The sequence below is a fragment of the Archocentrus centrarchus genome, chromosome 7 (genome assembly GCF_007364275.1).
Source record: "Archocentrus centrarchus isolate MPI-CPG fArcCen1 chromosome 7, fArcCen1, whole genome shotgun sequence".
Taxonomy (NCBI): domain Eukaryota; kingdom Metazoa; phylum Chordata; class Actinopteri; order Cichliformes; family Cichlidae; genus Archocentrus; species Archocentrus centrarchus.
In genome coordinates this window covers 26,927,186-26,939,700 of record NC_044352.1, presented here as the reverse complement: position 1 = coordinate 26,939,700, position 12,515 = coordinate 26,927,186, and the positions used below count along the sequence as shown (strand labels likewise).

At 43.8% G+C, this 12,515-nt stretch overlaps 1 protein-coding gene across 1 annotated transcript in view; it reads right to left on the bottom strand.

Moving 5' to 3' along the window:
* mtcl2 (microtubule crosslinking factor 2) overlaps positions 1-12,515 on the bottom strand; it is an 85,566-nt gene that overhangs the window by 5,961 nt on the left and 67,090 nt on the right. The window contains exons 12-23 of the mRNA XM_030734479.1: positions 11,009-11,122; positions 10,564-10,794; positions 10,214-10,330; positions 9,966-10,133; positions 5,367-5,519; positions 4,764-4,880; positions 3,223-3,287; positions 2,937-3,084; positions 2,255-2,830; positions 1,687-1,954; positions 1,393-1,611; positions 61-500 (exon numbers count right to left, since the gene is read on the bottom strand). Of these exons, the coding sequence (XP_030590339.1) occupies positions 61-500; positions 1,393-1,611; positions 1,687-1,954; positions 2,255-2,830; positions 2,937-3,084; positions 3,223-3,287; positions 4,764-4,880; positions 5,367-5,519; positions 9,966-10,133; positions 10,214-10,330; positions 10,564-10,794; positions 11,009-11,122 (2,616 nt within the window). The remainder of the gene's footprint in view (positions 1-60; positions 501-1,392; positions 1,612-1,686; positions 1,955-2,254; positions 2,831-2,936; positions 3,085-3,222; positions 3,288-4,763; positions 4,881-5,366; positions 5,520-9,965; positions 10,134-10,213; positions 10,331-10,563; positions 10,795-11,008; positions 11,123-12,515) is intronic.

Here is a 12,515-nt window from a genome sequence, read left to right as displayed (position 1 = left end):
GTGATCTGCTATTATTTGGTCTAAAACAACCAATACCAAGGAACGCTGCATAGGTCTCACCTCAGTCACAGATCCAGCAGCAACAGTGTTGCTCTGCGTTTCCTTGCCTCCTCCCAAGATGCTGATCATCTCCTCCCCAGCTGTCTGTCTCATAAACCTCTTATTAACAATCCTGGTCACACTGTCATTGGCTCCACCTAACCCAGCCAGCACGCCAAGTCCTCCAACAGCCACTGACATGCACTCTGGCTTGGGCTCATCAATGCTGCCAAAACCCGCCAAGGCACCCAGACTTCCAAGGTTGCCAAGAGATTCTCTCTGAACGCTTTCCCCAGGCAGGGGGGCTCCTCCTGGGACACGGCTGCTGCAGACATTCCTGAAGAACTCCTGGACCATGCCACCATACCTCTGAGAGCTGGGGTCAGATCCACACACTGCCGCCCCAGAGGGTTTCCCTGCGGCAGGAAGGTGCCGAGCTGGGCTGGCAGTCTGGCTCGCTCCTGATGCAAAATGAGATCAACAATGGGATCAGCTGAGACCTAGAAGCATGCTTGCACTGTCAAGTGATTGATATTAAAGAGGTTTTCAAGATGTAATTAGAAGAAATTGAGATTTTTGAATACACTGCTCATAACAGAGTTTGTGTTTTATGAACAAAATCTCATCATCCTGCAAATGGACACTGATGGGCAAAATAGTACAGAGACATAGAAGGTTCTCGTGTTTCACACTTGAGGTTTTCTTACATACTTCAGACTTTCCTTCCTTGTACACCTTTTTTTTTCTGTTTAATATGATTACAGATGACTATTGGCTCTCCTGCCTGTAAACTGCACTTTCCTCTGGTGGATGTTTGCTCACTTACTTGTTTAACAAGCTACAGCATGTTCATGTGTTCACTTTGGATAAGAAGGAGACCTAGAAGGAAAAATAGCTCGGTTTGGGGCTTTCCATGCAGTGGAAATATTAACTGGGAAAGTTCTGGGAAGCAGCTGCTCTTTAAAACATTTGCTGTTAGCAAACACACGCCTTCTCTGAACAACAGTTTTGAGGGAGTCAAGTTCTAAGAAACGGATGTTTTTATGCATTGGGTGGTATGTACTTATGATTTAGTACATCAGCCTGTGACACCCAGCCTGTCAAAACATATGGCTGCCCTTCTGCAGCCTAGCTCTGCCAGCGGCTTCTTCCTGTTAAAAGGCAGTTTTTTCCTCCCCACTGTTGCCAAGTGCTTGCTTAAAGGTAACTGTGCCATTTCTCTCTGCAATATTGTAGGGTCTTCAGCTTACTGTGGAAATTGCCCTGAGATAACATATACTGTAGCAAGTGAGCAGGAAATAATGTACCTAATAATTTGAAAAACTCCATGTGTAGGTTTGCTGAGCATCTTACCTATGTCACCCCTCCAGAGGGACTCTGTGCTCCCAGTGTGTTCCACCACACTGAAGAGGCTGGAGAGGCCATCAGTGAGGCCGCTCAGGACGGGGCTGTCCCGGGTGGTGGTGGAGCGAGCCCAGGCCGAGCCTCCCCCACCACCAATGGGTCTCTGCTGGAGGCTCCATAGGCTGCGGTCCCTGGAGGAGGAACTCCCATCCAGTCTGGAAGTGGAGCCTAACAACAAGGCAGTTAGCCATCTCACACTAAAAAGTTACAGTATCCATTAACAAAAAAACAAAAAGCATTTACCAGAAGACACTCTGCGTTGGAGTTTTGGTGATCCATACTTGGGCGAGCAGCATGGCCTCTCGATGCGGCTGTGAACTTTATCGAGCGATGTGGATATTTGCCGAGTTCGTGCCGACGCTAAAGAAGAAGTGGTTGTCGATGAAGGACGAGGAGACCAGGCTTTGGTATTTAACCCCGTACCCCTGCTGCTGGGAAGGTTCTCGGTTTGAAGTCCAACGCTGACGTATTGGGTTGCAGTCTGTGTTGACCTGGTGGATACAGAGACTGCCTGTGTGGAGAAAGGGATGATGGTTTAACGTGACGTTGTAACATGATGTTCAATGTATTTTGAGGATAACAAATAAAGAGTAACCTTAGGAGCTGCAAGAGAGTATTACGCTTTTACCTAGTCTTATATTTTCTTAAAAACAACTATATATATGTGTGTGTGTGTGTGTATGTGTGTGTGTGTAAATCCAAAACAAATTTATATATGCACCTTTTATCCCTATATATGTCCCTTTCTGTGGGACCTATGTATTTTTTATTTTATTTTAACAGGGAGGATAGCCATAAGAAGAAACATTACCTGGCTCCCAGGTTCCTTGCCAGATTTTCTCTCCAAAGATGAAGAGCGAATGGCCTGTCGAACACAGTTGGTCATTTCCTTCATATCGTCACTTAAATTGGCTGAAATCTCTCCAATCTCCAGGGTATGATAAGCTACGTTGTTAGCTGAGCCGCTAACTGTGTTACTGATGACACTGGGCATAGATCTGGCAATGCAGCTGCTTCTGCTCTCTAACAGCTCCCTGTGCTGCTTGGACAGGGAGCTCAGCCACTGCTCATAAGAGGACGAAAAGAAGGATGCAGGTTGGTGCTGAATGTCCAGGGTTTCCACAGCAGCCACGGCAGCATCTGAGCCATTCACCTCCAGCAAGAAGCTCCCATTCTGGGTGTGCTGTGACTCTTCGGCCTCCTGGTTCCTTCTCCAGTGATCAGTGCGTCTCACAGCAGGAGGACTGTAGTAGATCCGGATGCCGGTGCGGTCTGGAGCAGTGTAGCTCCTCTGCACAGGCTCCAAGTCCAGCTGCGATCCTACTAGGGTGCTACAGGAGCCTCTAGGACCGTCCCATGTTTTATAGGCATCAGCGATTTTGGGAGTCTGGAAAAAGAGACAGCAGTACAGAACAATGGCACAATTTGCTTTTAACTTGATTAAAACACAAGGAATATATAGTTTATTATATGAAATTACAGAAATATTTAACCTCATTGGTCAGGTAGGTCCAATTCTTCCTGGAGGTGTCGTCCAGCTCTGAGTGAATGAAAAGAGACGGGGCAGCAAGCTGTATTTTCTCCTCCTGATTGGCTGTTTCCTCGACCTCTGAGCACTCCAGCTCTAGTGTGGATTTGATCCTTTACACAAAAGAGTTGATGAGAAAGGAGAACTAATGCTCAGCTGTCAAGATAACACACTGACACTGATATAATTTAAATAAGTGGAGTAATGACATAAAATTGATGAACTCACTAAAACTGATTGATTATTGTTACCTTGGTGATCCTGTTCCATTAGCAACGACCGTGTCCGTAGAGGATTCACCACTTGGTGGCTTCGACTTTAAGAAGAAAGGAGATGCAGACTGTCAGGGAAAAGGAACTCGCTGGATCTGCTTTTTTAAGAGCTTATTAGCATTTAAATAACCTGCATCATCTGCACAAATTGCTCCTGCAACATTCTGTATTTACACCCCCCCCGAAAGACATCAATAGGTTATTCTGACAGGAGGAAGTGGAGACGTCTGTGGCAAAGTGCATGCAAACGCACACGCGCAGAAATGGTAATGCTGAGTCAGTGTGTTTCACACTTGAGGAGTGCTCTCACACTCAGGAGCCAGTTCTCCTCAGAGGTAAGACACAGAATGAGAGTCAGTGGGAGGAAGAAAGAAGGACTTCTGCAGGTGATGCGCTGCACAGATGTGACGATGGATTTTCACTTTCACCTGCAACTCACTGAGCTGGAGACAAGGCTGACCGACAGCTAAATATACGGTTTAGTCGTTTAACTGTTCATAAGGTAGTGCTTCTTCTTTAAATATATTTCTATGAAATAATATGTGATTCTAAAAGGACTTAACTCTGGTATAACACTCAAAAAAAGGCTAGTAGGCTTTATATAAACTGGCCTGATGAGGGCACTGTAATCAAATGTCTGTGAAAAGCTCCAACAGAGTAACACAAGCATATGAGGCTTGTGGTCGACAGAGCGTGACACAGACACACACAAGCTCGCACACACAGAAGAGATTCAGACAAAGGCAGGGAGCAGAGTGAATTAAATAAGAAATTACAAGCTGTGTCCCTTACCAAGTTTCACATGCAGGATATAGTAAATAAAATGACTTTGATAGGATCACTCAGTGTAGATGAAGGAGAGGAAAAAAGAATAACAGAACGCTGGAAAGGAAAGAGGGCACGAAAGGGCGGACACACCAGACTGAACAACCCCGAAAAACAAACATCAGCAGACAGATGTCCCAACTGTGTGTCTGAGATTTTATTTCTGTCTGTGCGTTTGAGGAAAAGACTTTTAATGACAACTGATGCAATCCCTCCTCATCCCTTCCCAGACATGCTGCAGGAGCTTGGCAGTGACTGCGCTGGTGTATAATCAGCAGATGCCACTGACTATGTTTTCCTGGTGAGCTCAGCTCAACCACAGCAAGCCAGTCACAGCAGTGAGGGTTTTCCTTACTCACACCAGGACATTAACAGCTGTGTGTTTAAAGTCAGAATCAACAAAACCTGTCTGAAACAAAATACCACCCCAAAAGACGGCAATTTTAGTCATCCAAAGCCTCAGTGGTGAATGTGACCTGCTCAGAATCAATGAGTTGACAAGAAAAACTGTGGAGCTGTTAGACAAGTCTGAATAAACAAGCTAAAATATAGCAGGAAACACACATTTGAACCACCGACTTGATACATCATCCGTGTCCTCCTTATCTCAGACATGCACCTTCATCCTTTTAGATTCTATCATCACGAGATAAGCTTTGACATTTCTCTCCCTAGCACAAGCCCACCCCACATACCTTCCCCTGCTGTGCAGTGGCCTCTCTCAGTCTCTGCTCCCACTGAGCTCTCTCCTGGCTGAATCTCTCCAGCAGCTCCAGCTTCTCTCTGCCCCAGTTCCTCTCCCCGATCTGGAGCTGATTGGTCCGCAGGTAGGTTAAAAGAGAAAGACAAGAGGAGGAAAACAACAGAGAATGAAGAAACATGGTGGATGTGATTCGTACCCACTGAACAGATTCCCAGAACTTAAAATCTGCACCAATTGTTTGGTTCATGTAAATAACAGGTCTTGCATTTTACTTTAGAACCTAACTTGATCACCACTTCTCATAAAAAGGCAGTTTTATATTCTGTAATTAAACTATGTATTAATAATACAAATAATTGTCCATATTTATTTATCTAAATAATAATGTTTGCATTTTGTAGGCCTGTGAATCATCGCATCTCTTTCACATCCCTGCCACAAGTAAAGGCGGATCCAAGGGGGACAGCCTGCACAGCCAGTGGTGAAGCCTGTTAGGTGGCTAAGCTTATATAGCTGAGGTTACATCCAATAACTACTGTTTTTCTAGTAGACCTTTACTGCAGAACCATCTCTCAGCCATTTTCTCACACATTACCTGTTTAGTTAGGTCCATCACAGCTGCATAGGACTCGGCCAGGAGGTGCTGATGTTCTTCGCGCTCCCTCTTTAGCGCCACCTTTAGGTCTGGAGGGTCCAGTGCATCAGTGGAGGGCAGGGCTGCCGCTGATTTGCCAGTTTTGGTCTCAAGCTGGAAAGTTAAGACAGAGACACACAGTAAGCACCGAAATACACTCATTTTTTCCCCCTCAAAGTACAGGGAAACAGTAAGATGAGTTTTTTGGGGGGGTGGACTTAAAACTTTATAAAGTTCATGTTGGATAAATGTTCAGCAAGGCAGTACTGACTACTCATTTTCTCAGCAACAATACACTCATGACCATTTGAACACTCCACCCCACTCATATTTTATTCTTTTAATGTGAAGCAACAACTCAGCTGAGTTTTTTTGCTTGATGTAAGCTTTAGTTCTTTAACTTGCTCATCATTTTCTAGCATTTTAGTGCTGTGGCTGAACAAAGCCTTAAAGTGAACTACTTGATATATTCAGTCACTTAATCAGTACGAGTTAACCGTGTTATTATATTCTTACACGCAGTGCTTTAATAAAGGATTGTAAAACATCTAAGCAGTTAAATGAGATCAAACAGTGACAATAAAACAATATTATTGTGGAATCAGCTATAAAATCAAGAGCAAAGCCAACAGATAATGATAGTGGAATATCAATATTCCCTTCATAAGTACAAGCATAAAGATATAAGTGCAAGTTCAAAATAGAAATATTCAGAATGGATTTTCCTCAAGATTATTTGAGTTCAGCTCTTAGTAGTAGTTTTCTTGTTTGGAGTTCAAACTTTGTAGCACACACACACACACACACACACTGTGTGATAGTCTTTGTCAAGATTCCAGCTGTGACTCATTTGACCACACTGAGATTTGTAATGGGAAGTTCCAGCGTGTCTCCATGTTTCATCCACCTCTATTTCTCTGTCGCCATCTTTCCTGTCAGCAAGCCTCCCTGCTATTCATTCTCTCCTCCTCTCTAAAGCTTTCTCACCCTCTCCCTGTCTGCCTCACCTCTTCTCCCTCTCCCCGCAGTTTTCTCGCCCTCTATTTTGAGCTCTGCCACCCCCTTTTTTTCACTCCCCATAAATCCGGCCTTGTGTCACGGAGCCTGTAGGTGGGATGGCTTGAAATTTTTATGAGCAGTCCTGCTTCTTCTTTTTCTGTCTGAGCCTCATAGCTCACCACACAGCGACACCGCCGGGCCCATCAGTTTGACAAACAGGCGCACACAAATGCTCACACCCACACATCTCTGAACCATCAATCCCATTTTGAATGGGCTCTGTAGCATCCCTATATGGTGCTAATGGAACTGTCAGGCCATCACAGTCCAACACGTGCATGTTAAGCCCAAATCCATGCCTCCTATGGCAAAGTAGTATTTCTTGTTAATGATGAACACGGCCTAATGAGCCCTGCGTCTTAACGAGGTTTACTACTGAGGTGGTGAGAGGGAGGCTACTTTAATGGATGACTGGCATTTATTGGTGCATCAGAGCCATCTGGTTCATGACTCGTTACCCACAATTTAGCAAGTTCAATTATTTGTATTTATTCAACTAAAATTTTGATAATGAAAGAGTGGAGCTGATTTAATAAAAGAGAGAGACAGAGAGAGAGAGAGCTTTCAGCTGCTCCTTTATTCACAAGGGGTCGCCACAGCGGTAGCTCTGCATGTTTGATTTAGCACATTTTTTACACCAGATGCAACCTAAAGGGATTTGTGTCTCCACCCAGAATCAAACCGGGGATGTTCTGTTTGTTAGGCAAACACTAAACTGTCATTTAATAATAAGAACCCCACCAAAATACTTCAGACTGTACTTAAAGAATAGTTTTTGGTATAAGATCATACACAGAATTGTTTGCCTTCATATTTTTCACATTCACCATGTGGCTTTCAAGTAGTTTTATACTTTTTTTCAGTTTTTATTCAGTCTAAAGAGCTGTAACGCTTCATAGAAACAAATATTTTCAGAAATACAGCAAAGCTCAGTTGAACCCGCGGGCTTCTCAAAACTATTAGACCCAATGTTCACCATTGTTTTGCTATTACATAATACTTAATGTGCAATGCATTAGAGAATGTATAAAAATCACTACACCTTTATTTTATTCTTTTGACCACAACCATCTGTCTCTAGTGGAAAATGCTGCATAATTAATTTCTAATTAGTAATGCCTGAAGTCTAATCATTTTCTTATTATATGCATTGCCAATATAAAGCAACCATATAAATAGGTAATGTCTCCTGAATCACTGGTGAGAAAATCTTTTTCAGCAGTCTAGGATTTATAGTAACAAAAACAGTAATTCGTGTGGATTTAACCGTACATTTGGAGTTATAGTATGTAGCATACAGTGCCTTTCATATCTAATGACAATGATGTTATCATTTGTAAATAATTACCTTTACCCTATATCTTTCTGACAGAGGATGAACTGAGGGGCTGCAAAGTATAAGAGTATAGACATTATTGTGAATCTGAATCATGCAGAGCAACACGGTGCAAATGAGCATACTATGCCCCCTTTCACCATAGTTGCCACAGTTGCACATTTTAATGTAGGAAAACAAAATAGCTTGTCTTTTACACATGAGTTGCACCTGCTTTTTAGTTGCACGTTAATGTGTCGTTTGCCATCCTCGCTTCAAGAGTGAAGTGGAATCAACAGATTTGATGAATGAGCGATCAGAGCTTCCTACTGTGCGCTGTGTCATCACGAGGATCGCAGGTGTCCATAGCGTGCCCTACAGTCGGAACGGATGACTGATTGAGAAAGAAACAAAACGAGACGGCACTGCCCTGCATGCTTTCGGGGTTCCGGATATCCTTTCTACCTCGCTGACAGTGTTTGTTTATTAGGGCTGAACGGCGCAGATAATTCGCCGTCGAGCTGTTTGACAGATAGGACAGAGTTTGAAATTGAGTTGACTTGTTAAATGAAGCAACAGCTGGAGGATCCACTGCGTGTTACAAGGAAGCCTTGGCACAGATGTGGTCGACTGGTTGCTGAATGCATACGCACACGCACACCCGCACGCACACAAGGCAAATTGATGGCATACTTTACAGCGTGTGTTGCTGGCAGAGGAGAGATTGGTTCCAGCTGTGGCATCTATGTCAGGGTAACACACACTTTGGTTGGACAGGGCAGGAAAGGGAATAAGGGCGTAAATGTGTTGCGCAGATGTTTGCCTGGCATTCTGACAACATTCGTGAAAAAGTGGAAAATGTTCAGATGTAATAAATGACCCAAAGATGTGTGTGCGCGCTTGGGCAGCACAGTAAATCGCCTCACTTGTAATGAGTCATAGCCAGGTGGGTTCAATCTTTGATTAAGCAGTGAGGGTTTGCCTGTAAATTGAACCTCGGGACAGCTCTGCAGCTACGTCACGTTCAGTACGAGCAGAGCGTCTCATCTCAGCTCTCTTTTCCAATGGATTTGAAATCATCGTGTGCTCACGTGGTTTAAAAAGTTTTAATGGAAAACCGGCCATAGGATAGACTTCATTTCAAAACTGTATTTGACCATTTACAATTAGCTTATAACTGGGCAGCAATTATCACATGCATTGTGACACAGAAAATATGTTTTTGCAAACTGAGATCACGGCGAAAACTAGTAATCATTCTCAGTGGGCCAGACCATGACAGGTGTGTGTGTGTGTGTGTGTGTCTATGTAAAGTGCTTAGTAGAACCTAGCTAAGGTTAAAAGTCACTATATAAGCACGGGCCATTCACCATTTAATTGCTTAACATTAAAAGGCCTCTCTGTCTCCTCTCATTTATCTCTCTTTCTTCTCTTTCCGTCTCAATTACTGGGCGGTAACACACAGGCTGTGTTCCATCTCAGAGGCTGTTAATTAACAATATTACCGCCTCGACTGCTGTTAAGAGATAGACGGAAAGACAATGAGAGAGGAGGGGGGGAGGAAACATTAAAACCATTACTCACCGCCTCTAGACGAGACAAAAACACGGGGGGGTAAAAAGCTCAAATGGACAAACATAAAACATGTGACAGATGGAGAAGTTGAAATTGAACCCTTAGGATGTCATTAATTTTAAAAACCACTTGTCAAAAGGACTCCTGGACACAGGGGCACAAAGCAGATTCACTTTTCATCTGTACGTGGTCCAGCTGGTGTACAATAACCGTATAGCTACACAAACTGCTCACAACAAATATCACCCAGTATAAGGAGTTTATTTTGACTTGGGGGCATTTTACCTAATATTTCCACTACATTCATTCTCTCCTTGTCCAAAATCCTTTTACCTCTACTCAGCAGTCTGAGCATGAGTAGCTCACTGCTGTTAAATGCAAACACTGGGTGCATTCACACTCCAAAGAGCAGAAATTAAACAAGCTCTTTCCACTAGTGGACAACACAGTGGTTTTAGGACAGGAAAACTGAACCGTTATGATGTATTTTGTGTGTTATTGGATCTGGATCTCATTACACCAATGAATGTTTGTATTTCTTAGTGTCCTAATTATCTGTGAGCAAATTTCTTTAGAGCCACACATTAACAGCGGTACTTCTTCTTCCTCACCTGTGTTATGAGGCTCTTTAGTTCGGTCCTCTCCACTTCCCACGATGCCTTTGCCCTTGCGAACTGCTGAGTGAGTTCTTGGGAGCCTTGTCTTTCCTGTCGCAGCTCTCCGCTCAGATCTTGCAGTGCAACCTTTAGGTCTGCCAAAGTGCTGCTCACGGCGCTCGACTGCAGGGAAACACAGGTAGTCCATGTAAGAGTGTGTGAGTGTGTATGTGTGCACGTTCCAGGAGTTTCACTTCTCCCACCTTTATGGTCGGGCTGAGTGGCTCCTCGTCTGCAGGACCTCTCTTGTCAGTCTGGTGGGTGGGGCTCCGCAGGTTCTCTTCTTCCAGTAGCAGGTAGAGGTCTTTCAGGCTGTTTATCTAAAGAACCAATCACAGTGCAGCATCACCTGTCAACTAAATGAAGCCACTTTTCCAGAGTTTTTAAAAACTGAGATCACATATTCTAACAAATAAAGACAGATTTGGAGGCTTGGAAATCATTCTTTTACAGGTCAGACACAAGCTGCATAAAGTCAATATTTCTAGTCAAACTATTGACAAACAAAACTATGGCCCGACTTTCACAGCTTGTGGTTTCAATTCCCTCATACCTCCAGGACGTCCTTCCAATCTGTGTCTTTCTTGCAGCCCAGCCTCCACTGTTTGAGGAAGCAGCGTAGTTTGAGGCTGAGCAGTAACAGGGCCTGTTTGAGGTGCTGTGACTCCTGGACCAGCAGAGTTCTCTCCTGGCTCCACAACTTCTTCTGAAGCCGAGCCTGGAGACCCAAGCTCTGCAGCTGGAAGTCCCGTCGGAGTAGGGCTTTCTGATACTCTTCCTGGAGCTAAGAGAAACGGCAGCATTAGTAAACGCAAGCAGCCCAAACAGTCAACAAAAGGCCATTCATTCTCCAAAACCACCGAAATTATGTCTTTTTTTTAAATCTACCGAAAGCCTGGAAATATTGTAATATACAGTATGTTTATATTTTACTTGGTAAACCTTTAGATCCAGTCAGAGCACTGAGATATTCAACTGCATTTAATGCTGCAACTGACCTGTGTGAGTTTGACAGCAATTTCTTTATGAGCCCGTCTCTCTTTTTCCAGCTCCTCCTGAGTTCCTCGCACCGACTCCTCTGCTTCGGAGAGCCGAGCCTGAAGGTCACCGAGCTGTAGGGAGGGCAGGGTAGAACAGTGAGGAGGCATTAAGGAAGCAAGGGGCAACAGAGAAACAAAGAATGGCAATAGCAGTTGACAGGGAAAAATATGTTAGTAGGATTAGAGATGAATGTAAGCAATCAAGGAGAACGATGAATAAGAGAAATGGAAGCAGTAATGGGAGCTAAGTGATCAAATGGAAAAAGTTAGAAACAGCTAAGAGTGAACATTGTGATATAACACCCTTTAAATCACACATCAGCTGTGGTGAACTACTGTAAGTCTACACACACACACACACACACACACACACAAACACACACACGCACGCACGCACACACACACACACACGCGCGCGCGCTTCATCTCATGCACTCCCCCACGCCTCATTTGGCTGCTGAGTGAGTGCGATCCATCGACCTGCCTCTGTACCCTTAATGTCCTCTTTCACCCTCCACTGGGCTCCGCCCTCCATCACCCTCCATCAGGGGCACCGCCTGGCCTTCACCTTCAGCTACAAAAAACTATTCTCCAACAACTGTGATTCACTGCTCTAAAAAAGTGCCAGCTGCCCGTGGAAAATGTGCAACCACATTAGAGGCTGTTAATACCAGAGCAAATCCTGTAGCAAACTCATCCCACCTTTATTCTCTTAAATATGGTCATTTTAATTGGAATGCCATGCCAAAAAGCGTATTTAGTGCCCTTTTAAGAGCCTCTCTTTATTCGTGGGATCAGCTCCACTCTCATAATAAGTAAGGAGCTGGGTGATGACTACCTGCTGGAAGATGGGAAGCTAACCTGGCTCCTTTCAAAATCACAAAATTACACCAAACAGCACAGCTAACACACACATTACCATGCGTATTGTTTAATTGGCTGAAAAACCAAAGTGTAAAACCACCATATTATTATGGCTTTACCATTCTTGATCACCAGCAGCTGTGTGTATTCACTGACTCACGTCCCCTGGTGCTGTGACCTCAGGTGTGATGGCAATAAAGCAGGTAAATCTTCCTTCCCACTGTTGCCAAGTGCTTGCTTACAGGGGACCATCTAACTGTTGGGGTTTTCTCTCTAGTACTGTTCAGTCTTTACCTTATAATCTTAAGGGTCTTGAAGTGACTGTTTTTGTGCACTGATGCTATATAAATAAAACTGAATAGAAGTGAAAAGTTTCCTCCTGAATTTTTTTTAAGGACGTACTGCACACCATGCCAAGTTTTCAGCTAATAGCTCTTTGGGAATCACGCTGTTGGTAGAAAAAAAAAATACTATTTATGCCTGTCAACCTCTGTTATCTTTGGCATTTTTCAAACATTCAACTAAAATCTCCCCAAGACTCCAAAATGACTTTTAAAATCAACAAGGGATGGCTTAAGACTTTTGCACAGCACTGTATAAT